Below are 24,743 nucleotides of genomic sequence, written 5' to 3' on the forward strand. Positions count from 1 at the left end.
CAGTCCAAAGATCAGGGCTTGATCCATCACCGTTTTTAGCTCACTGCACCATCCCAGCTCAGAACCTGGCTATATGCAATTTAGTCTGTCCCTGGCCCAGTGCATCATGGGAACAGGGCAGACCAAACTACCAAGCCAATTCATATACGCTTATGGTGGACAAAAATGATTCAGAAAAGGGGGTGGTGAGATAAATAACGGTGATGGATCAAGCCATGATCTTTGGACTGGGTAAGAGTGGTCAGCTTAATTCAGACACTCTGTTCATCACCACCCCTTTTCTGAATCGTATTGTGTTTATGGCTGTGACTGAGGATCCGGCTCAAAGATGGCAGAGAGAAGGCAGCGATGACATAAGTAGGGGAAAGGCACTGGTGCCCGCATGCGTGCAATTCTGTGACTGAGAACCCGGCGCCATGGGGGTGCCAGGGGGAGCATAGCGAAAGCAGTCTCCCCCTGGGGTTTTTCGCCCAATTGGAACGGGCCGAAGCGCAATTGGCGGGAGGCGCGAGGGCAGCTGCGCGTGAGTAAAACGTTGGTAGCCGCGCATTAGGCGCGAGTTACCAGAGGAGAGGCAGGCAGGAGGGCGAGAGAGAGTTTCTTAGGTGGCGAAATCCCACCCGCCCACCCCCAAAAAAAAAATTATAATAAAAAAAAAAATGTCATGCCACTATTAAACAGATGACTCTGGGAGACGGGCCTGAAGGGCGAATTTGAGGGGGGTGGGTAAGTCTGGATGCTCAAGGAAAGGTAATAAAGCAAGGTTTTTGGAAAAAGTTACAAATATATATATATGTTAATGGTTTTGGTCAGAAAGTTCAACATTAAAGTAATGAATTGTAAGGTTTTGGCCCATTTACCAAATTGTGTATACATAATGAAATTAAGAGTATTGCTATTTTTAGAGAGTTTACCTGTTCTAAATAAAGTGGCCTTTTTTGCTATACTGATAATGTGTCGGTCTGTTCATTTTGGGCGAAGATGGAAGAGGCTGTGATGACGGAAGTAGTGGAGAGGCGCTGGTACCCCGGCAGATCTGCAGGCTCCTGTGCGCTGGCTGGGGGCTTTTTTGGGGAAATCTGCTGCGGGTGAGGACCTGGCGCCAAGATGGCAGAGAGGAGGCAGAGATGACGGAAGTAAGAGAGAGGTGCAGGTGCCGGGCCGGATCTGCAGGCTCCTGTGCCAAGGATGGGGGCATTTTTGGTTGACAATGCTTGCAGCCGAGGGGAAGGGACGTGCACCGAGGAGAGAAAGGTAAGAAGAGCTGTGTAATTTTAAAGGGTTTTTGCTTGAGGAGTAGTGTTTTTGGGTTTAGTGTAGTGTCAGGGGGTCGTATAGGGTAGTGTTTCAGTGTAGGGGACAGACTGGGAGTAGGGGTAGAGTCATGCTGGGCATAGTGTTTTAGGGTAGTGTTGTAGTGTTTGTGTAGTGTAGGGTAGTGGTTTAGAGTAGTGTCAGGGGGTAGGGTGATGTTTCAGTGTAGGGGACGGACTGCGGGTAGGGGTGGGGTCGTGCTGGGGGTAGTGTTTTAGGGTTCAGGGTAGTGCTGTTGTGTACTGTAGGTTAGTGTTTTAGGGTTTAGGGTAGTGTCAGGGAGTTGTGTAGGGTATTGTTTCAGTGTAGGGGACGGACTGGGGGTAGGGTCATGTTGGGGGTAGTGGTGTTGTATTCGTGTAGTGTAGGGTAGAGTTTTTAGGGTTTAGGGTAGTGTCAGTGGGTCGTGTAGGGTAGTGTTTCAGTGAAGGGGACAGACTGGGGGTAGGGGTAGGGTCACGCTGGGGGTAGTGTTTTGAGGTTTAGGGTAGTGTTGTGGTGTTTGTGTAGTGTACGGTAGTGTTTTAGGGTTTAGGGTAGTGTCGGGGGGTTGTGTAGGGTAGTGTTTCAGTGTAGGGGATGGACTGGGGGTAGGGGCAGGGTCGTGCTGAGGGTAGTGTTTTAGGGTTTAAGGTAGTGTAGTGTTGTGTAGTGTAGGGTAGTGTTTTAGGGTAGTGTTGTGGAGTGTATGTTATGTAGGGAGGTGTATACGGATGTAGAAATTAGCGGTGTTGGGGGGTTATTTTGAAAAAAAATGCATTGTAAATCTATGTAGGGAATTGGGATCCGTTGTAAAATCACTTCTTATGCATTTTAAAGCAAATGCAAAGTAATGGGATTCGTTATAGAAAAATGTGTTGTAATGGTGCTTGCGAACTAAAAACAATGTTCTAAAGGTATGCGTTGTTTTAGTTTGCGAAGTATTGTCATATATCCGTTGCTGTTATTTTATGCCAACAACTGTGGAGGTTCTTCCAAATAAAACAGTGATCGCAGAAGGCTAACAAAAAGCTCACTCCATGTTTTCTGTAAGCAGTACATCTTGCAGCCAGCTGCACTATCAGCACAGACCTTAAAAGGCTTGTTTGGATAGTGACGAATTTGAACATCGAAAATAGGTAAACCACTTCTGCAGCCGCCACACTAGTGCTGTCAAGGAGATAGATAGATAGATAGATAGATAGATAGATAGATAGATAGATAGATAGATAGATAGATAGATAGATAGATAGATAGATAGATAGATAGATAGATAGATAGATAGATAGATAGATAGATAGATATGTGTGATCTGGGTGACATGGACATTTGGAATTTAAGCAAAATATGTTCATATAAAAATGAGTTAGTTCAGTCAATGGCGAAAGATTTTTTTTTAAATACCTCAGGCGGTATCCAACACCCCACTTAGTCTTGAGAAAAAGTGAGGATCCAATGCATTTAAGCATGCCTTGTGAAATCACTGCTTTCCGATCTGTAAACAAATAAATCAACATTTTATGCGGAAACCATTTGAACAATTTAATTGAAAAACACTGTTTGTTTTAGCCTGTAAAACACATTGAGAGCTATACTGTTGGCGCTAGATGACATTTTTAATATTCCTAATTTTGCATAATTTACATTCTAAGAGATACTTCCACTACATCGAGGGGAAATGTATTGTATGTTTTGAAAATTCAGTAACGATATAGAGCAATATACATTTTTTGAACAGCAATGCAAAAACATGTCTATTAGGATGAAAAAAGGTATAGGCTGAGCCCAAAAAATAACTAAGTTGATCATTTTTGTTACATTTATGAAACACTTGAGGTAAATGCATACAAAGAATAGTTCTACCTCCTAAAAGGGATTTGATAAACTTCACCAATGTAAAATGTCATTAAACAATAATGGGGGGATCACTGGAGGAAAAAAACGTAAGGAACACACTAATTAAAACAAGCTTTTGCAATGCAATGGGTTTCGCATTTGCGAGACTTTAAGCTATTGTTCAGTTCCACACACACTTACGTACTTACACCAGGGTTCGAGTCGGGGGCACCCAGGTACACGGCGTCCCCCCCCACTCTTTTCACAGGGTGGACACCGTCCCCCCTGTCAAGAAGCTGGGCCCCACAGAAATATGCTGAACGTGTTCTGGTGTAATTTTCAGACAACGTTCAGCACGTGAAGTCATGAGGTCATTTGCACACTATCAGCCCCCCCCCCACTTCTTTTTATAGGACTTGTGCCCTGACTTACACACCTTCTCTTCTGGACTTTCATGGAACACCATACGTTGGCCACCCTTAGTGCCACAGGATGGCACAGACCCACAAGGAGTGGTCTAGTGTACGGGACCCTGGGGGTCCCGAGTGATGTCACTTCTGGCGGGGGGAGGGGTCGTAGGCATGTAGCCTGGGGTCGCGGGCTTGGCACCCTCTTTGACCCCGACCTGCCTCGTGGACGGACCGTCTCCCTCCTTGCCCCGGACGAGTAGGCTGCCCGGACACTGATTTTGTCCTCAACCTCTCTTCTTGTTCTTTTGTTCCCCCTGCAGGTGGTGGTCGGGGTTTGAAGAAGGTCGGAGGCCGGAGATAGCAGTGGGAGGCCCGATAGGGATCAGGTGGTCCTCGGACCGTAGAGAGCATGGCTGGGCAGTGAGCGTCTCTCGGTGTTCGACCGTAGGAGCGGGATTCCCAGTCGGGCAGGCTTTCGTGGTGGTGCTTCCCGGCTCACTGAGGTAAGGGGCCGGGGTCGTTGGTCTTTGAGGTTGGGCAGCCGCACGGGAGGTGCGCTAAATAAGTTGTGAGAAAGTGAGGGGAGCTATAGCACGGTGACCCTTGCGCCTTCTTCTCCGTCGGCTACCCGGTACAGAGAGTGGAAGAACTCACCTTAGCGCTGTACAGCGGCAGAAGTCGCTAGACCCCCGTTTTCCCCTCCACGTTACACGATAAACCACCTGATTGAAAGGTTTTCGGGCGGCAGCCATCTTGGTAAAGGACTGGTAGCGAATAACTAGGGGCAGGGATACACCATGTTGGTGAAGGGCATGTGTGCCACGAATGAGGTCGCTTAGGGACCCGCCGCAGCCATGTTTGTTACTGGCAAGGTGAGGATGTAAGCAGAGGCTTTAAAGTCCTGAGGGGCTATTTTACTCCTTTGCGTCAAGACCGGAGGTATGACTGTGCCATCTCTTTTGAGCGAGCCGCTGTCATCCAAAGGAGGTGTTGGGCCTGAGCGGTGAATCGACGAGGTGCCTTGCGGCGGCCTTCCCTGTTGGGGTCTGGTCGCGAGTGGCTGGTGACGGGGATGGACCGGGTTTGCGAGGGGCATGTACGCTGGGCAGGCGGTCGCTTTGTGTTCCGCCGGAGCCATGTTTTGTTGTCAGCGGCGCGAGTTGTGTGCAGAGGCTGTTCAGCATATGGGAGGGCTGGTTTGCTCATTTGCGACAGGACCGGCGGTGTTGACTTCCACGGAGGTGCATGGTGATTGTCCCTCCCGCAAACCAATTTTGTTCTGGTGCGAGATTGCGTGTCGCTTTGGTGACTTTGTAGAGCTGTTGGCCATCTTGTGCCCTGCCGCTCTTCTGTTCGTCTGCAGAGCGTGGGGAGAGACGGGGGACCGTGACGAGATTGTGCGCTGTTTTGGTCGAGAGGGAGCTGAGGGTTGGCTGGGCAGTTCTGGGTGCTCCACAGCATTTGCAGTGGGTGGTCGCATTGCCATGGTTCCTGTGTGTGTGGCATGGGAGGTTGACATGCCGGGATTGTGGGCGGTTTGGGACCTGCGGAGGTTCCCTTCTTTGCTTTCTTTGAGACATGGACACAGTGCTTTGTGTACTGCGGCTGCTGCATGGCTCCGCAAACCAAGCACGGGTTTGGTGTGGTGGCTTCGTTGCTGATGTTTTGGGAGGCACTTGGGCCAGTTCGGTCCTCCCACAGCGGCTGTGTCGCGGGCCGCATTGTGTGGTGTGGTTGGGTGCCTCATCACACTTGGGTCTTGTGACTCCGCTTCCCACTGAAAACCGGCACTTGAGCCCGCAGAGTTTCTTGAAAAACTGTGTCCAACCTTCAGCGCGAGTCCGATTGGACAACGATTCTGAGCTTTCATGCCATTGGCTGTGGAGTTTGGGCGTGGGTGAGAACCCGGAAGATAAAGCGAGTCGTTTGGAAGCTGTGTTTTATTTAGTTTTCTGGCGTTGCTGCAGGAAGAATTGCTTGATCATGTTTTCTGTGCAGTTAGTGCTGCTGCTGTTCTGTTTGGGCAGGAGTGGGGTGCTGGACAACGGCCCGGCTTCGGTGCCCATTTGGTTAGTACTGCGTATATGTTTGTTGCTATTGACTGGCTTGATTGATTGGCAGGGTACATGGGCGTATACCGGGTGCAGTTGTTACCGCGGTATGGTTTTATAATATTAAATCAGAAACATCTGTGGCGTTTTTGTTTAAGGTCAATTAAACTATGTGTCCTGCCATTAATGGGGATGCATGCACCGTCCTGTATGTGCATATATTATGACGCCTTTAATGTGATCGCACGCCCTCTGCCCCGTCCATTGCCCCACAATTCGCAAATGGCGGAGCGCTGGCCCCCACCCGTTCCCAGGCGTGAACTGCCGTAGGCTCCTTGAGGGGCCCTTAGGGGGAGGGGGGGCTGATTGCTAACCCGTCTGGCCGCGAGATAGGAGCTGAGCTGGACGGGCTGAGCAAACGTGCAGTGAATTACACTAGCGCCCCCATACACGCAGTCATAAATGTTCCCGCTGGGGAATGCCCGGGACGGCAGGAAGTTCCCAGATGCACCAGCCTTTCCTCCCTCCCGTTGTATTGGGGGAATATGGTAATTATTTTATAAGAGGTTACCTTGTTTGGGTAATATGCACGAGCCCGTTCGAACACACTGTTTTGCGATAGATTAGGACTGCTAATTGCTATTGCATGATATCAGGTTTGCGGGCTACATGCAATGCAGTGTGTTTTAAGATGGAAAGGTTGATTGGACAAGGTCAGGACTATATGTTGTTGGCCTGTTCAGATGCGATTTCGGTCTGCGTAGCATTACGCCATGGGTTTACGCCAATGGATGGCGCTGCTCCACTTTTTATTCTTAGAAACATTTCGCATATGGTTTAATTTGCACGTTGTCCAGGGTTGAGGACCACAATTGATCTGGTTTCTGTCAGTCCTTTCACAACTATTTTCGTTAAGGTCGGATGGAGCACACCAATAGGCTATATTGGGAGAGCCTTTGTTTCCGGCAAGTTTATTTACAGGACTGCTTCTTGCGTTAGTTGTTTTACACTGGGGCGTGGAGTGAGCCTTAGAGCATATGCACTGAGCTGCTCCATGGCAAGTGATTCAACGAGCATATGCACTGCGCTGCTCCATGGCATGTGATTCAACTTAGTAGATCTCTTTATTGTTGCAGCGCCAAGTTTTGGGAGCTTGTTCGTGTCAAGTGGGTAACTTCCGATGTTGTGACCCCGGGCCATTTGTTGCACAGTGTAGCGGGCGAGAGACATGGCAGTTCATGGCCGTTTCATGTCAAGCTCGGGGGCACTGGTCGGGAAAGTGTCACACGGAGGCAGCACACCCGCAGTTCGGGGCAGTCCGAGGGGGTCACTTTGGCAGTACCCTCGCAGGGGGTAAGCAGTTTATATGGCCGTGCCCTCATTGTTGGGGGCTGGTGCGGGCTCCCCTGGGTCCCGAGTGACCGCGGTAGCAAGGGCACGAGGCTTGGGCGTTCGGCAAGTGATTACTGCATCCCTGCTGCAATTTACTTGCAGGATGCAGTGTGTCTGCAGGTCGTGGCAGCGAGGTTTCGTTATCACAACAGGAGTGCTGCTTGTTCTCCGGTGTGGTGCTTGTGGCACATGCTCCAGCATGTTCCTGTTTTTGTGGCCTACTTGACTGTTCTGTCGTCATACGAAGTTCTTTACACTACCTCTGATGCTGTGTGTGCAAGGAAAAGGTTTAAGTTTGTTGTCTCAGGCCGATTCATAAAGGGGATTGCAACGTTTGCGAGTAAGCAGATTCAGCAGTTACTGTTCAAGGTCCACATGAGCGCGATACCCGTGACAGCGTATAAAGTACAATTAGAGGTAAAGTACTGCAATACAGGGCAGACACTCAAACACAAGAACAAACGTTACGTAAGCAAGGGTGGCACTTGTGCAAGTATCGAAAGCAAACACAATGTAAGAGGTAGCAAACAGTGTGTTACAAGAGAAAAGTGATGGGTGCATGTTACTATAGAGTGCCAAACACAGGCTAAAACGGTATACTGCAGTAAGTGGCAGACTCTCAAACCACAAGGGCACACTGAGATGACTCTTCCTAGTCATGAAGAATAGAATTTTCAGTAATAAAAGGTTGTCCTTCTGTAATAGAGAGGGTATGAATTACAAAGGGAAATATAGTTGGGGGAAAAGTTCAGACGTGACTATAAATCACACACACCAAAGTGCAATGGTCATGATCTAGACTTAGCGTTTGAATATTTGACTTAGTTTCAAGACACTACAATACTGCATCAGGCACGGGAGGTACACAAGTATTTGCTCCACCCAACTCCTTACGAGAATGTAATGTGGACAAGCTAGTCCTCGTAACTGACAAACAGGCTTGGCCTGGGTAGCGTGGGGGGCATTGATGGCCCCTGTCTCTTGCAGAGAATCCATAGTGCTATATGGAGGGGGCAGGACTTTTAATGGATGTTTTATGTCTCAAATGCAGGAACCACGCTAGAGAACCGCCCTACTCACATGGGAGTCCACCTGAAATGTCAACAGGTATAAGGGTCATAGCACACTGGGTGTGGTGTGCTAGGGTCTGGGACACCCAGGTTCTCCCAAGGTGTCAGGACTGTACCTGTTGTGGGGCACACAGGTCACACCCCATGGAAGTATGAATGCTGTTCCTGGTTAAGTGCTCTTGCGGGGCAAGGTGACAACCTGGTTCGGACTTCCTGTAGGGGAGAGAAGAAGCAGGGTTAAGTATAGCGGTTGTGCATTTACCATGCCCCCCTTACACATGTGCCCCAGTTGTGCTCAAGTACTTGATGCAACTGCAGGCCTCAACTCATAGGTGACAGGAGGAGTAACCACATGGGGAGATGGGCAGAAGACTGGTATGGTTTTCGTTAGGGAGGTGCCCTGGGGTCTTCTCCAGAACTTATCTGAAGGTCAGTACTTGTGTCACACTATAGGGTAGCACACAGCAGGGGAGAGGGCCTGTCCAGGTGGTCAGGGGCAACGGTATTGACAAGTCGGGACTTACGTAAGCGCGGCGAGGGCCCGCCAGGATTATGAGGGACAATTGCCTTTGGCCCAGGGCATCCTTTTAGCCGTAAGGGGGCCTGATTCGCTTCTGTTGACACACTGCTGTGGGATACAAATGGGTCAGTTCTGTTGGGACGTATTGCACCGTTGGGTAGAACTCCTTAGAGTAAGGCGTGTGCAGCTTGGACCTGGGGTAACCAGCTCAGGCTTGTTCCTGTGTGTAAAGTTGATGTGATGGGCCAAGGGGTGCTGCACCATGAGTAAATGATATAGTACGGCATCTAGTTTACCAGTTTTGTCTAGGACCATCATTAGCAACAGCTGCTGCTTATATGGATAACAGTATAGCCTCTTTTAATTCACCCAGGGTGGGGCGGGCAAGGTCAGCAGCTTGGCAGCCGGAAACGGAGTAGAGGAAATCATATCCAGGACGGAGCAAGGTGCGCTCGGCAGTCAAGCAAACTAGGTATCAACTGAACCCTGTTACATTGTTGGGAATAAATGCAAGGTTATGGGCCACACATAAATAGACCTTTCTGTGCACAGGGGGCGCGAGTGAGCCATTCCCAGGAGGGTGTGATGGGTCTTGACCGTGCTGGAATTGAGGGGTTGGAGCACTGATACGGACATCTCCAGAGCACAGTTTGCAGTGTTAGTTGAGAGGTTCAGGGACATTATGGATGCAGTTCTCAGTTCTGAGGAGCGGCAGAACTGATAAGGGATTTTGGTTGCTGGGCAGCACTGCTGTACAGAGGAGGAGAGGACATGTCCTTGCTTGAGCCAAGGGAGACCTCTGAATGAACTGGGTCTAGAGGGCTTCTCACTCCGCTTTTGAAGCAGCTCTCTTTTCAGCAACTTTTGCGCTGGCTTTCTGTGGTGCATTTAGAATGGGGGAGCTAGTGGCGAGTTCCAAACAGGACACATCAGGAGTAGCCTTGTGCAGATGGGATGCTGTCCTGACATGCGAGGTCCTGACTCTAAGGTTGAGGAGATCTAAAATGGACCAGCAAGGGGCAAGAAAAGTTATATTGTTAAACATGGTGGAAGTGCCAAGTACTACCCAGTGCGCCTAGTTACGAGATACCTGGCGCTGAGCCCTCCCCCCCCCCCCCAGGCGAGCGGGCTCCTGATGCATGCTGATGGGACCCTTTGACCAAATACCAAGTACAGCGCATAATGGAGGTGTGTTTGGAATTCGCAAGCAACAAGTTCCGGGTCAAGCGCTTTTGCAGCCACGCCTTTAGAATAGGGGCATCAACCACAGCTTTCCAGGCAGGCTTGCCAGTGGAACACATAAAACAAGTGGGGCGTTGAGAGTCAAGTTGCTACAAGAACTACATACGTCCTTAAGAGGCAGGTTTAGGCACAGACCTCAATTTTGATGTGCCGTTGTTGTGCGACCTGGAGTCAGTGTAATCATGTTCGCTGTGTTCGAAGAATTTGGTTGGTGTACATAATAAACAATGTGCAAGATATCTGCCTGGGGCCTGCTGCACATGTTGAGGAGCACTTTGTACTGCCCTCTATCCATTAAACAACACCTCCCGCTTACCTTAACAGGCGTGAATGCGCAATCAAATATCACTCCTCGTTTATTAATCCTAAATTCAAAATAATCTGTAACCAAAAAATAAGTTTTTCTTATGTCAAGAACCTTCAATCTCTGGTCATTGTGACTATATTATTCCAAAGTATGTAGTCCGTAGTTCTTTCTGTTACCTTCAAATGATTTCAGAAATCCTTTGTTCCTAAATACAAATAAAAAACGAAACATCAGTATGCTACCTCTCTAAGCCTTATTAAGAACTAACTTCTGCCCTCCAAGGTTCTAGCCTCTCACTTTTCCTACAGCGGGAATAAGAAAATCTTATTTTTTGGTTACAGATTATTTTGAATTTAGGATTAATAAATGAGGAATGATATTTTATTGCGCATTCACGCCTGTTTAGGTAAGCGGGATGTGTTGTTTAATAGATAGAGGGTAGTATGATGGATTTTGGAATGGATTATTTTAGTCGTTTTTATTTGCATATCACAGATTACACGAGAGTGTTGTCAAGGAAGATTGCAGAGGTCCAGGCCTGAACAGGCTAAATTATTTGTCAATAAAGGTGAGCTTAAACCAGACAAAGGGGTGAGGTATGAGTAGTCGAGGCATGTATATCTTTTGTTATCTCACTTGAGTCTGCATTTTTATTGCTGCAGATTTAAATGCTCAGTGTATGGATTAGGTGGTTGAAACATTCCGATGAGAATTGACCCTGAGACTTGGGAGTGCAATAAGGGAATTTCTGGATACAATTGGGATATTCATATTTGAGGACATGGCAGGCCGGGTGTAGTCAAGTACCCTCCTCAAAGTCCTTTTTTCATTAATATTAATATGTTTTTTCAGAATGTGTGGGAACTTTGTATCTGGAACTGGCTTCCTTCTTACTGAGTCGATTGTCTCTTCTTACTGGAGGTAGGCTAAATACCCTTATCGGTCGCATTTTTTTTTACACAGTGGAGCAAGATTTCATTTGTGATGAGATCAGAACTTTAACATGACTGGGGGTGATTGGGCAAAGTGATAGTCTTTTCCTGTGGATTTGGAGCAAGAATCCTGACATTGGAGTTTTTGTTCTTTATGCGGTACATATACATGAACCATTTTTTATTTTGCTCATAGGTTCCTTGTATCGAAACTGGGAAGCCAGAGGTTGCAGTGAATTAACATGAGATATCGGTGGACATACTGCAATTTTTCAGTTAGAAATATTTTTGAGGTAGGTTACTGTCAATCCTATCATTATTAGAAAGTTAAAAACGTGAGCAGGTATGAATGTTTTAACTTTAAGACTTGTCAAAGGTGTAGAGTATAAATGTTTTTGGAACTTATTGTTTTTAATAGTATGTTAAATAGGCAGGTGTTTGTGACAATGTTAGCACTGGAAGTGCAGTTAATTTTTACGTTGTATTACTCTTGATGCAAATGAGTGATATTGATTTTGTTATTTTGTGAACTTTTCTTTTGACAGCCTTGATGATGTCCATTCCCGGACGAAACGCATAGGCTGTTGTGTTTTGTACTTGTATTGTGTATAGTGGAGAAGTGTGGCTCACTGGTTAGAGCAGGCAGACCCTGAAGCAGAGGTCAGACCCGGGACCAGGGTTCAATTCCCGACGCGGCAGGGTGTTGAGCTCAAATGTCCACGGACTCGATAATTCTCGCTTCGGTGCCTGACCTAATCATGGGTTCACACTCTGCAACTCTGGGCATTAAGCTTGCTTAATCTCCACAACGGCCCCCCCACGGCGGGATGCCTGGCTTTCACCTTGGGGATGCCCTGTAGGGGCTATCTCACAGGGAAAAACCAGGACGGGTTCCCAAGGCAAGCGCGGAGATACCCCTTCGGGGGTCGATTCTGGCGCTATATAAGAAGAAATATAATAATAATAATAATAATAATAATATACTGATGGATTGAATTTGGAGAAATTGAATTTGATGAAAAAGTGACGCCATCTCTTCATGAACATAACTTCAATAAAATACATTTTGGAATCAAGACTGTTGAAACTGTGATACATCTTTGAACAATACGACGCTCCCTCAATTTGTATAGTGAAAGGATTATGACATGAATTTCAGGAAGGCCAAGGCAATTGACCCCTAACTTTCCTGGGACCGGGTCGACACAATCTTGTGGTTAGATCAGTTTGGCCCAGGACAACCGGGCATTGCAGTTCAAAATTGGAACAAGGGTCACACTTCCCAAGCGCCTCAGCCCTTTCGGCCACCACAAACCTAGGGCACGGCTCCTAGTCCAGGGAGTCCCGGGGGTCGGAAAGGGACATGTTGGATTTTAATAGACGAACTTGCACCAGGGCCCAAGGCACTTGTAAATTCAGGCATGCATGCTCCATATGTAATCACCCTTCTTACCCAGAATCAAAATGCCTCAAAAAATCAGGAAATAGGGGAAAGAAGAAGCAGGAGTAGGGAGAAGACACAAATGTTAACACATTCACCCATTGACGTTATGGCTATGCCTCCTTGGTTAAACAGGTACCCAGACCATGCCACGGCTAGGATTTTACAAGAAGGTTTTTTGCATGGCTTTAGGATTCTGGCAGTTGACTACACAGGGACACCAGAGTGTAAAAATAAGCTTTCTGTAAGGACCAATCCGGGGGTAGAAGCAGCAAAACTTGCAAAAGAACTACGCCTGGGCAGAATAGCGGGTCCTTTTGATCACATCCCTGTGCAGTTTTGTCTGCTCGCCCCTGGGGGTGTTCCTGAAGAAAAAGGAAGGGGAGTTCAGGTTGATTTATAATCTGTCAGCTCCTAGAGGCAATTCATTAAATGACGCCATCAACTTAGAAATCTGTAGCGTGAAATATGTCTCTTATGACCAGGTAGACAATATGCTAAGGGTTCTGGGACCCGGGTCCTTGCTAGCCAAATCAGATATTGAGTCTGCCTTCCGGCTGCTGCCTGTACATCCTCTAGATCACCACCTTCTAAGGCTTTTCATTCCAGGACGAATTCTACATGATATGTACATGCCCATGAGTTGTTCTGTTTCCTGCGCTTACTTTGAATAATTCATTTAATTTCTGGAACAGGTTTTGAGACAGGTGACAGGGCACCAATATGTCATGCATTATCTGGGTGACTTTCTCTTTCTGGGGCCCGCGAGTTCCCGGGAATGCGCTTGGGCATTACAGAAATTTTTCGTGCTCATGCGTGCTTTCGGGGTTCCTCTGGCGTCAGGGAAGATGGTAGGTCCAGCAACCACAATAGAATTTCTAGGCATAGAGTTGGACTCTGTACAGGGGTGTTTCCAGTTACCTAAGAATAAAATTGTGAAATTTAGAGCAGCACTCCAGAAATGTTTGGCAAAAGATAAGGTAACTTTACATCAGCTACAACAGACTGTTGGTCAGTTGAACTTTGCACTAAGGGTAATACCTATGGCACGACCGTTCTCCCGCTCCAACTCTCAAGCCATGACAGGCCTCCTGGAAAAACACCATCACACAAGACTGTCGTCTGAGGTCCGCCAGGACATGCGGATTCGGATAACTTTTCTGGAGGGTTTCAACAGCAGGGTAGTGTGGCCCGGTCCCCCCACTACTTCCGCAGAGTTAAGTTATGGACTGATGCTGCGGGCAGTGTGGGATTTGGTGCCATACTCGGGAGAGAATGGGTGGCACAACATTGGCCGGCTTGGTGGGTGGAGATTGGTGTGACAGCCAATATAGGTTTTCTGGAACTCTTTTCCATCGGGATTGCACTGACTGTTTGGCCTCATCATTTGCGTAATCAATCTGTGATTTTCTGGTCAGACAACATGACCGTGGTTGAATGCATCAACCAGCAGGCTGCACCATGTAAAATGATCCTCTGCCTGAAGAAAGAGATAGTGCTTTTGTGTATGAAGCTGAACATACAGTTTAAGGCTAAACATGTCCTGGGGGTGCTGAATAATGCTGCTGATGCACTCTCTCACTTCAAGATGCAGGTTTCCAGGGAACACCTACCCTCTGCAGAGGCGACACCAACACTCTTCCCGGAAGCACTCTGGCAGATTGGTGCCCCCAGCTACAGAACCTCGTGGCAGCTATCCTAGCGCTCAGGACTAGGAAGGCTTATGAAGGGGCGTTTTGGTCTTCCTGCGCTTTTCTGGGGCAGGATTGGGCAGATAGCTGGGACATTCCTCCGGTATTTAGACACTTTGAATAAGGAAGGGCGCTCTGCGGTGACAGCCAGGGGACATGTGGCAGTGTTTTTTTCTCCGCCCATGCCAAGGACACCAGGGACCCCACTAATAGTTTCATTGTGAGGAAGTCACTCCAGGGGGCTGCTCTGGACAAAAGACGCCCAGTTGACTTAGAGCGGCTGACATCACTGCTAGCAGCCCTGGGTGGCATTTGCAGTTCAACAGGAGAGGCATTGCTATTCAGAGCTGCCTTTTCACTGGCTTTTTATGGAGTATTTAGGGTAGGGGAACTGGTGGCGCGCAATAAGCAGGATGTGCATTGGGGCCTCCAGCTGGAGCATGCAAGGACACAGGGTGACACTTTGCTAATAACCATTTAAAAATCAAAAACTGATCAGGAAGCCCGAGGCAAAGGGATAGTACTTCACCGCGCTCTAGATAATCCATGCTGCCCGGCGATGCACCTAGAAGCCTTCCTCCGACAGAGGAATAGTACAATGGGGGAAGGGCATTATCAATGCATGCTAACATTACCCCTCTTGGAGTGAACTCTTGCTTCAATCTTTCTACATTGTTATCACGTGGCTTTGGGCAGACTACCACGGTCGGGCTGAACGCTACAACTTTGGAATTTATGGATGAACTTTGAAAAATCGAATTAACGGGAGTGCACTTGTTTACCCCCTTCTTTGCTTCATAGAAACTTATTTCTGCCCGACAACAAGTTGCACCAATCAATACAAGCGATGACATTTTGTGACAGAGTTACACAAGGAGATGACGCAATGATTTATCCTTTCGTTACAGCAGTTTCTAGAAATATGACCATCGCATTGTTTTTATACAGGATTAACATGTTAAATTATAATTAATAACCTTTTGCACATCAGAGTTTTGTTGACGTAAAAAACATACAACTAAGGGTGGGCGGGGTACACGACAGCAAAGTCTAAACATGTTTCGTGATTAAAACAGGGACAGAAGTAAAAACTACCACAAATGATTGGGCTAAACGCAACGAGAAAGTTAAAAAGTACGAAGGGTGAATGATGGAGCCAGTTATAGAGATTGTTTTATCAGTAAAGTCTGGACTATTGAAGTTCCCAAAAGGCGGGTTAAAGCCGAAAAGTGTAATAATTTATGTAAATTTTGTGGGTTAGACGCGAGAGCGTATCGCATATATTTGCGAATAGAGGGAATACGTCAGTTAGAGTCTAGGGGTAAAATCAAGAGATGAATTTTGTGCATTTAAACATGTTAATGTAGTTTTTTTATACTTTATAGTGACCCCTGAAGAAGGGCTATAAAAATAAGCCCGAAATGCATTGGGACAAGAAGATTATTCACTAAGGATAATATATTTCTGTATGGGGCATGCGACAGAACGAGGCTTGAGGCACATCTGTTGTAGTAGAAGCTGATCTTACATCTATTGCTTACTATGTAACTTGATGAAAAAAGACAAACTTTTGGATTACTGAGAATAAACAGATTACATTTGGTGCATTACTGGTACATAATTTAGATTACACAGTGCGTCTGAGTTCTGGAGTGAACTCTCGCTTCAATCTTCCGACAGTACCCCTCTACCAGGTTCCAATTTAAAAGGGTATTGGCCATGACGATAGACAGGACAGGTTTGGATCCAAAGGATGTTGGGTCTCATTCATTCAGAATAGGGGCTGCCACAGAAGAAACAGCTAGAGGGTTGCACAGCAACAGTGTGAAGAGAATTGGGAGATGGTCCTCCAATTGTTACAAGCGCTATGTGCGGCTACACATGTTGTGAGGGTGGCAATGCATTTTGTCCTGATGCCTGTCCTATTATCTGCTTGCATTTCAGTTTCTCGAACTTGTCACGCAGGGGGGAAACTGCCGTCGGCACATCACCAGCAACATACTTCACAACGACGGGCACATCCATAGGACATGGGTGCACATGTTGTTTGGGTCATTGGTCATTCCTATGTAAGGGGTATAAAATCTGTTTTTCTTTCAGGTAATTACAGACACAGAGCGGAGCAGGATGTTTTTTTTCACGTTTTTTTCCATGGTAAAGGGGTTCTCTGCCTCAGTCAGTTTAGTGTTTTCGTTACAGATCTGTTGAGTAGACACAGTCCTCCACCCACAATAGTTATCTTGCATTTGGGTGGGAACATTCTGGTGAATCTGGGTAGAAGGGTCTTGATGTTAGATATAATCTCTGACGTATGCTGGTTAGCTAAGACATGCCCGGGCTGCACCATAGTTTGGTCTCAGATGGTACCCAGATTTAAATGGAGGGGGGGAGATTCTGTGAAAGCGTTGAATCACTCGGTCAACAATAAAATAGGGAAATTGTTCAGGTCTCCTCAGCCACAAAACATCGCACATGGGTGTGCCAGGGGGGAACTGTGCTTCTTAACAGACGGGGTCCACCTGACTAGGTTATGTAACGAAATCCTGTTAGAAAATATAATGGCTTGGCTAGTTAGTTTTAAGGGCAGGGCATGACCTTTCAGTGTAGGAGGGTAGGGGGGCCAGATAATCGGTCAACTACGCTGGCCTGTGGCCAAAGGTCATGATTGGTGAGCAGTAAAACACAAGTTACTACTTGTGTCATGATATATCTGTAAGAGACAGTAGTTAGTGATAGATTCCTTACCTTAGAATATCCCCAGGCATCAGACTGGATCCGGAAAATTTTGCGTCACAATACCCCTTGCGCCCCGGCAGGCGTGGTCCGCGGCTCCGCGTCCGTCGTCCGCATCGTTAGCGCCGGAATGACGTCGTCTGAGTACTTAGACGCCACCCATGTGCGCTGACGTCAGTTCTGATACACAGCTTTTCTGCGCCAGATACGCAGAGCCATGATAGAACCAACACTGGTGCGATGAAACTAGGGCCCTGAAAGGGGATGACCTTAACCCTAGATATCGGTTCGCAGAACGGGGAGGATGGGTGGGGCGGTAAGGAATCTATCACTAACTAATGTCTCTTACAGATATATCGTTACACAAGTAGTAACATGTGCATCTGAAAGAGACACGTTAGTGATAGATTCCTTGCCACCTACTGGCACACAAGAGTACTGCTCAAGAAGAATTTCCGGATCCAGTCCAACGCCTGGGGATCATTTTAAGGTAAGGAATCTGCAGCTAGAAGTCTCTATCAGATTAACTGTGACAAATCATGCATTTATCAACAACAACTGGGCCATTACCAGGAAGGAGAGTTACAATGCAAACTATCCATTGACTAAACCAGCTTTAAATACTTCCACATACACATTATGTGTGAACTACAGATGCCATGGGAAATAAACATTAGTCCACCTATTAAATCTGTTGGGGTGAACCAAATGGGATGAGACTTAGTGACAATCTCCACTAAACTGTGAGCTGCATTATATAATATGGCCTCTCAACCTAAACTGCTCTATGTGTATCCTTATGAGAACACTGAACATTTCTTCCAGAAAATTTAAGATGAACTCAGGGCATTATTGTGGGCACCTAAAACACCTCGAGTCGCGTTTGAAAAGTGTCTTTTGTCATGGTATGAACAGGGTCTGGCTATGGCGGAAATTCAGCATTACTATTGGGCAGTTCAGCCAGGGACACTTGTGACAGCTGGGTACACACTGCGCTACCCTGCACACCCGAGATGATACCTCGCTGCCGCGAAGGGAACTCGCAGAGCTACATTGGAGAACTTGCTACTCGGGCGATGACCTACTCGACTTGTGGCCGCCTGACTGGGTGGGGAGTTGTCTCAGACGTTACACGCGCTCTCTGCTACAGGGCTGCCGGGCCTGGCGCGTTGTGGGGAACACAGCATGACAGCAACCCAAGACAGAAGAGACAAATCGGTCATAAAGGAGAACTCCCTCAAGGACCTCTTTGCTCGCGAGCAGAGCAGCAGCCAGACAGCCCCCAGCTGGCAAAATAAGGTGGCACAAATGGCTAATGCTGAAGACGCGCCAGTGACTCCGGCCTTCTGGAATCTCTGTTTGCAGCACTACGCAAAGACCTTCAGACGGTGAAACGCAACCTCATGGTAGAGATAAAGGACATACGCAAGGATTTTGATGACATAGTTGAGAGGGCGAAGCTCGGGATACAGAATTGCCGTCCATGCAACAGGAAGTTCTCCGTATTCACGAACAACAGTTGGGTGTCCAATCCCATATAGAAGATCTCGAAAACCGGTCACGCCGCCATAACATATGGATTCAAGGGGAGGGCACGGATGAGGAAGCCGGAGACATCTTGAGCAGCCCACCGGACTCAGACCTGAATCTGGATAAAGCACACAGGGTGGGCCCACCCAGGGCACCATCGGCGCCTCCCGCAGAAATCCTGTTCTGTGTCCAGGACCTCAGCACAAAGGAAGAGATCCTACGGAAAGCTAGGTCGCGTCATCCAATCACCTTCCGCAACCAGACACCAGTCCTGTACCAAGACTTAGCTGCCATTACGCTCCGGAAACGCAGGACATTCGGGCCTATCGCACAAGGTACTACTTGTGTAACGATATATCTGTAAAATACATTAGTTAGTGATATATTCCTTACCTTAGAATATCCCCAGGCGTCAGACTGGATCCGGAAATTTTTGCGTAGCAGTACACTTGCGCGTCGGTAGGCGTCATCTGCGGCTCCGCGTCAGTCGTCGGCATCGTGGGCGCCGTGATGACGTCGTCGGAGTACTTAGATGCCGCCTCCGCGTGCTGAAGTCAGTTCTTAGACACAGCTTTTCCGCGCCAGAAACGCAGAGCTATGCTAAAAACCAACACTGGTGCCATTGACACTAGGGTCCTGAATGGGGATGACCTTAACCCTAGATATCGGTTCGCAGAACGGGGAGGATGGGCGGGTCGGTAAGGAATCTATCACTAACTAATGTCTCTTACATATCATTACACAAGTAGTAACTTGTGCATCTGAAAGAGACACGTTAGTGATAGATTCCTTACCTTAGAATAGATACCCCAGCAATACCAACCCCGGTGGTGGGTCTGCGAACCAATAATCACACCAGAAAGTCCTGGAGGGCATAACGGCCAAAGAAGCCATCCCTCCGGACTTGGCTGTCCAGGCAGTAATGTGTTGCGAACGTGTGCAGATAGGCCCACGTAGCTGGCTGACAAATGTCTTGCAAGGGCACTCCTCGGCCCAGGGCAGTGGTAGTCGCTGTGGCCCGAGTGGAATGAGCCCTTAGTCCAACAGGGGGTTCCTTCTTGGCCAAGGAGTAACACGTCTGGATACACAAGTTGATCAACCGCGAGATGGTCCGCTTGTGCACCGCCTTTCCCTTCTTAGCACCCACGTAACCAACAAAGAGTTGGTCATCCACCCGGAACTGGCGTGTGCGATCCAGATAGTAAGAGAGCGCACGTTTTGGGTCCAGACAGTGGAGCCTCTCTTCCTCTTTCGAGGGATGCGGAGGCGGAAAGAAGGTGGGCAAGGTGATGGATTGCCCGATGTGGAAGGCCGTGACAACCTTGGGCAGGAAAGAGCGTCTCGTCCGCAACACAACCTTATCCGGATGAAAAGAGAGGAAAGGAGGTGTAGAAGAAAGAGCCTGGAGCTCACTCACTCTCCTGGCAGAGGTGATGGCAACCAGTCTTCAAGGTAAGAAGACGGAGAGGACAGTTATGGAGCGGCTCAAAGGGAGCACACATTAGGTAGGTAAGCACAAGATTCAAGTCCCACTGGGGCATCACGAAAGGAACAGGAGGAAACGTGTGTGATGCCCTTCAAAAACCTATTCACAATCGGGGACTTGAACAAGGAAGGCTGATCAGGTAGCCTTAAGAAGGCGGAAAGAGCAGAAAGGTAGCCCTTGATAGTGCCCAGAGCAGAGCCCTGCTGGGCAAGAGAAAGATGGAAGAGGAGAACCTCAGAAAGGGGTGCAGAGAGTGGATCCACAGCCTTTGCTGTGCACCATGCCACAAATCTGTTCCACCTGCAGGCGTATACCGACTTAGTGGAGGGACGCCTGGCTGCCAGAATGACATTACAGACTTCGGGAGGCAAGTCAAATGGCCTCAACTGTCGCCGCTCAATCTCCAAGCTCGTAGGTGGAGACTGGACAGGTTCGGGTGGATGACCGTCTCCTGCTGCTGAGACAGAAGGTCCTCCTGAAGAGGCAGACGAATCGGGGGATCGACTGACATGCTGAGTAGCTCGGGATACCAGTATCTTCTTGCCCAGTCCGGAGCCACAAGGATAACCTGGGCCCAATCGCATCTGATCTTCAGCACTCTGGGCAGAAGTGGTATAGGTGGAAAGGCGTTCAATAGACCGCAACTCCACTCGCGACGAAAAGTGTCTCCGAGCGAGCGCCGCCTTGGAAACCCCCACAAGCAGAACTGGTGACATTGCGCGTTCTCTTCTGTGGCGAATAGACCTAACCAAGGCTCTCCCCACTGCTGAAAGAGGCCTTGCGCCACGTCCGAGTTCAGACGCCATTCGTGATCCATCATGCACCGGCGGCTGAGTTCGTCCAGCCTGGCGTTCAGGGAACCTGCCAGGTGTTGACCCACCAGGGTCACGCCCTGATGTTCCAGCCACTGCCAGAGGCGCAGATCCTCCTGGCATAGGGTCCACGACCCCACCCCGTTCTGTTTGTTGCAGTACCACATGGCGGCGGTGTTGTCCGTGAACACCTGCACTACACTCCCCCGGACAGAGGGAAGGAATGCCTTCAGTGCAAGTCGGATCGCCCGCAGCTCCAGAAGGTTGATGTGGAGCTGGGACTCCGCCGGAGACCAGAGGCCTCTGATCTCCGCCTCTCCCATGTGGCCCCCCCAGCCCAGGAGGGACGCGTCCGTCACAACTACGTGCTCCGGGTGGGGTAGGGAGAGGAATCTGCCACTGACCCAATCGCGGTCCGTGAGCCACCACTGCAACTGTGTTGCAGTGCCCTCTGAGATCAAGAGATGGTCGGACAAGTTGAACTGATGCTGGGCCCACTGAAACTTCAGGTCCCACTGCAGAGCTCGCATCCGCCACCGGGTGTGATGCACCAGAAGGATGCAGGAGGCCATAAGCCCCAGAAGCCGCAGCGTCAACCTGACCGAGACTCGGGATAAAGGCTGAAAGATCGGAATCATAGCCTGAATATCCCGAACCCGCTGTTCGGGAGGATAAACCCGAAACTGCGCTGAGTCCAGAACCGCTCCGATGAAGTGGAGCTTCTGGGAGGGACACAGGTGCGACTTCGGCACGTTGATGGAGAACCCCAGCAGGTGCAGGAGATCGGCCGTAGTCTGGAGGTGGCTGATGACTGTCTGGGGCGAGCCCGCCTTCAACAACCAGTCGTCGAGGTAGGGGAAGACTGACACCCCTAACCTGCGCAGATGGGCTGCGACCCCCGCCATCACTTTTGTGAACAACCGTGGGGCGCTGGTAAGGCCGAAGCGGAGCACAGTAAATTGAAAGTGCTGATGGCCTACCGTGATCCGAAGGTAACGCCGGTGGGCCTGCAGGACGGGGATGTGAAAATAAGCGTCCTGCAAGTCCAACGCTACCATCCAATCTCCGGGGTCCGGGGCAGCTAAGACCTGAGCCAGAGTCAGCATCTTGAAATTCTCCTGTCGGAGGAAGCCGTTGACGTTCAGTAGGTCCAAGATAGGGCGTAGGCCCCCTTTTCCCTTGTTGGGTACCAGAAAGTAGTGGGAGTAACAACCACATCCTACTTCCGGCCCTGGAACGCGCTCGATGGCCCTCTGGGCCAAGAGGGCCGTGACTTCCTCTTGCAGAAGTTACAAGTGATCCCCCGACACGCGGTGGAATTGCGGTGGCATGGCTGGAGGGGTCACCTCGAAGGGGAGGGAGTAGCCCCTTCGGACAATTTGCAGCATCTACTTGTTTGACGTGACAGTGTGCCAGTGGAAGAGGTGATGGCGAACCCTGCCCCCCACTGGGGTCACATGGGCCTGAAAGCACGGACTAGGAGGGTTTTGAGGCAGGTGCTGCGTGGGAAGGTGTGGACTGGCCTCGCCGTGGTCCCCGACCGCCGCTACGGCGGTTTGCACGGTGCGTGGCTGGCGGCACGTGTGGGGCGCCCCTTCCGTGGCCACGAAAGGAGCGAAAGGCACCCATTTGCTGGCGTGGGGCAGAGAGGCCCAAGGACTTGGCCGTAGCACTGGAGTCCTTAAAACGCTCAAGCGCATGGTCTGCCTTGTCGCCAAAGAGGCTACGGCCATCAAACGGCATATCCAGAAGGGTAGCCTGGACATCGGCCGAAAAGTTGGCGGACCTCGACCAGGCGTGGCGTCGAACCGCCACTGTCGTTGCTATCGCCCTGCCCAGTGAGTCCGTGGTATCCAGCCCACACCGGATGGAATACCGTGCTGCATCTCGATCCTCCGCAAGGGCTTGGGCGAGTTTTGCCCTGGTCTCCTCCGCACATTGTGGCAGCACTTCCGTGGCCGTGTCCCACAGGGTGTGGGTGTAGCGGCCCAAGAGGCATGAGGTATTGACTGATCTCAGTCCCAAACTCAGGGACGAGAACACCTTCTTCCCGAACTGTTCGTACCTCTTGGATTCCCGATCGGGCGGAGCCGTCGGGAATGCGGTCTGGGAAGTGGAGGCCTGTATGACCAGGCTCTCGGGGGTGGGATGGGTGGACAAAAAGCATGGGTCACCCGGGGCCGATCGGTAGCGTCTGGCCACGTTCCTATCTACAGGCGGACCTGTGGCGGGCTTGGACCAAGTGCCCACAAGAACGTCACACAAGGCCTCATTAAACGGTGCAGAGGCTCATTGGAGCTTGTCTGCGGTCTAAGGACCTCAGTGAGGAGGTTAGTCCTCACGGCCGCGACAGGGAGCTCAAGGTTTAGGGCCTTGGCTGCCCTCGTCAACACTACACTATAAGCAGACTCCTCCTCCGTAGCCACGGTTGGAGGGGAGACAAATTTAGTGTCTGTCGAAGTGTCAATTCCACTGGCCTCCCAAAGCTCATATGTCCAGTCCTGTTGAGACTGGCACTCCCGTGCCAGAGGGTCCTCAGACCCCTCCCAATCACCCTCGTCACCCATCTCCTGTAGTTCAAGGTCAACAGATGGGGCCAGTTCATGGAAATAGAAATCCCCAAAGGCCGTCGGTAGCGGCGCCCAGCGCCGCCGCTCCGGTGCCGGAACCGCACGAGGGTAGGATCGTGGACGGCGCCCGTAGCAGGCGCCGGGGGCGACACCCGCAGGGCCGGCGCCGACATCCGCAGGTGAGGTCGTGAGGTCAACCGGCGACGACCCGGATCCGGAAGCGGATTCAGAGGCCTAAACACTTGAGGCACCGGCGATGGGGGTCGGTAACCGACATCAGTCGGTCGCACCTGGAACAGGGTTTAAACCCGGGCATCCCTACCGGCACCGTAGGAGTCGAAGACTCAAGTAGAGAAATGATCAAAAAGGTCAAAAAGTTTAGTCAAAAAAGACTAAGGGGCAGAGCTTCTCCGGATCTGCGCTAGCTGGCGCGGAAAAAAGAAAGAACTGACGTCAGCGCGCATGGGCAACTTCTAAGTACTCCGACGACTCATTCCGGCGATAACGACGCAGACGACGGACGCGGAGCCGCGGACTACGCCTGCCCCGGCGCGCAGGGGTATTGCTACGCAAAATTTTCCGGATCCAGTCTGACGCCCAGGGATATTCTAAGGCAGAGGTCTTCAAACTTTTTGATGCCGAGACCCCCTTGTAAAACCTTTTTAGGCCTAAGGACCCCCTTACGACAAAAGATTCTAGAAACTGGTACTCCTCATCATCAACAACTATCGACAACCATAAATGCGCCTGTTAGACCTCATCACATCCATCCATCCATCATTCATCCACCCACACTTTCACACATCCATCCACCCTTTCATCCTTCCATCCATACGTCCATCCTTTACCTATCCACCCATCTATTCATCCACCCACCTTTTCACACATCCATCCATCCATCATTCATCCATGCAACCTTTTACCCATCCATCCATACATCCATCCTTCATCCATCCACCCTTTCATCCTTCCATCCATACATCCACCATTTCACCTATCCATCCTTCATCCATCCACCCTTTCATTATTCCATCCATACATCCATCCATCCACCCTTTCATCCATACATCCATCCTTCATCCACCCACCCTTTCATCCATCCATCCACCCATCATTCATCCCCCCACCTTTTCACACATCCATCCATGCATCCATCATTCATCCATGCAACCTTTTATCCACCCATACATCCATCCTTCATCCATCTACCTTTTTGTCCTTCCATCCATACATACATCCTTCATCCATCCACCCTTTCATCCATCCATCCTTCATCCATCCACCTACCCTTTCATCCATCCATCCATCCATCCACCCATCATTCACCCCCCACCTTTTCACACATCCATCCATACATCCTTCATCCATCCACCCTTTCATCCATCCATCCACCAACCTTTTCACACATCCATCCATCCTTCATCCAT

The 24,743-nt window shown here is 49.5% G+C and overlaps 1 protein-coding gene across 2 annotated transcripts in view; it reads right to left on the reverse strand.

Annotated features, from left to right (window-relative positions):
• The window catches only part of ABCA5 (ATP binding cassette subfamily A member 5), a 1,411,043-nt gene that overhangs the window by 677,297 nt on the left and 709,003 nt on the right, over positions 1-24,743 (reverse strand). For both annotated transcript variants that reach the window (XM_086930971.1, XM_086930972.1), the window contains exon 16: positions 2,698-2,788. In XM_086930971.1, the coding sequence (XP_086787097.1) occupies positions 2,698-2,788 (91 nt within the window). The remainder of the gene's footprint in view (positions 1-2,697; positions 2,789-24,743) is intronic.

The sequence above is a fragment of the Lissotriton vulgaris genome, chromosome 7 (assembly GCF_964263255.1).
Source record: "Lissotriton vulgaris chromosome 7, aLisVul1.2, whole genome shotgun sequence".
NCBI lineage: Eukaryota > Metazoa > Chordata > Amphibia > Caudata > Salamandridae > Lissotriton > Lissotriton vulgaris.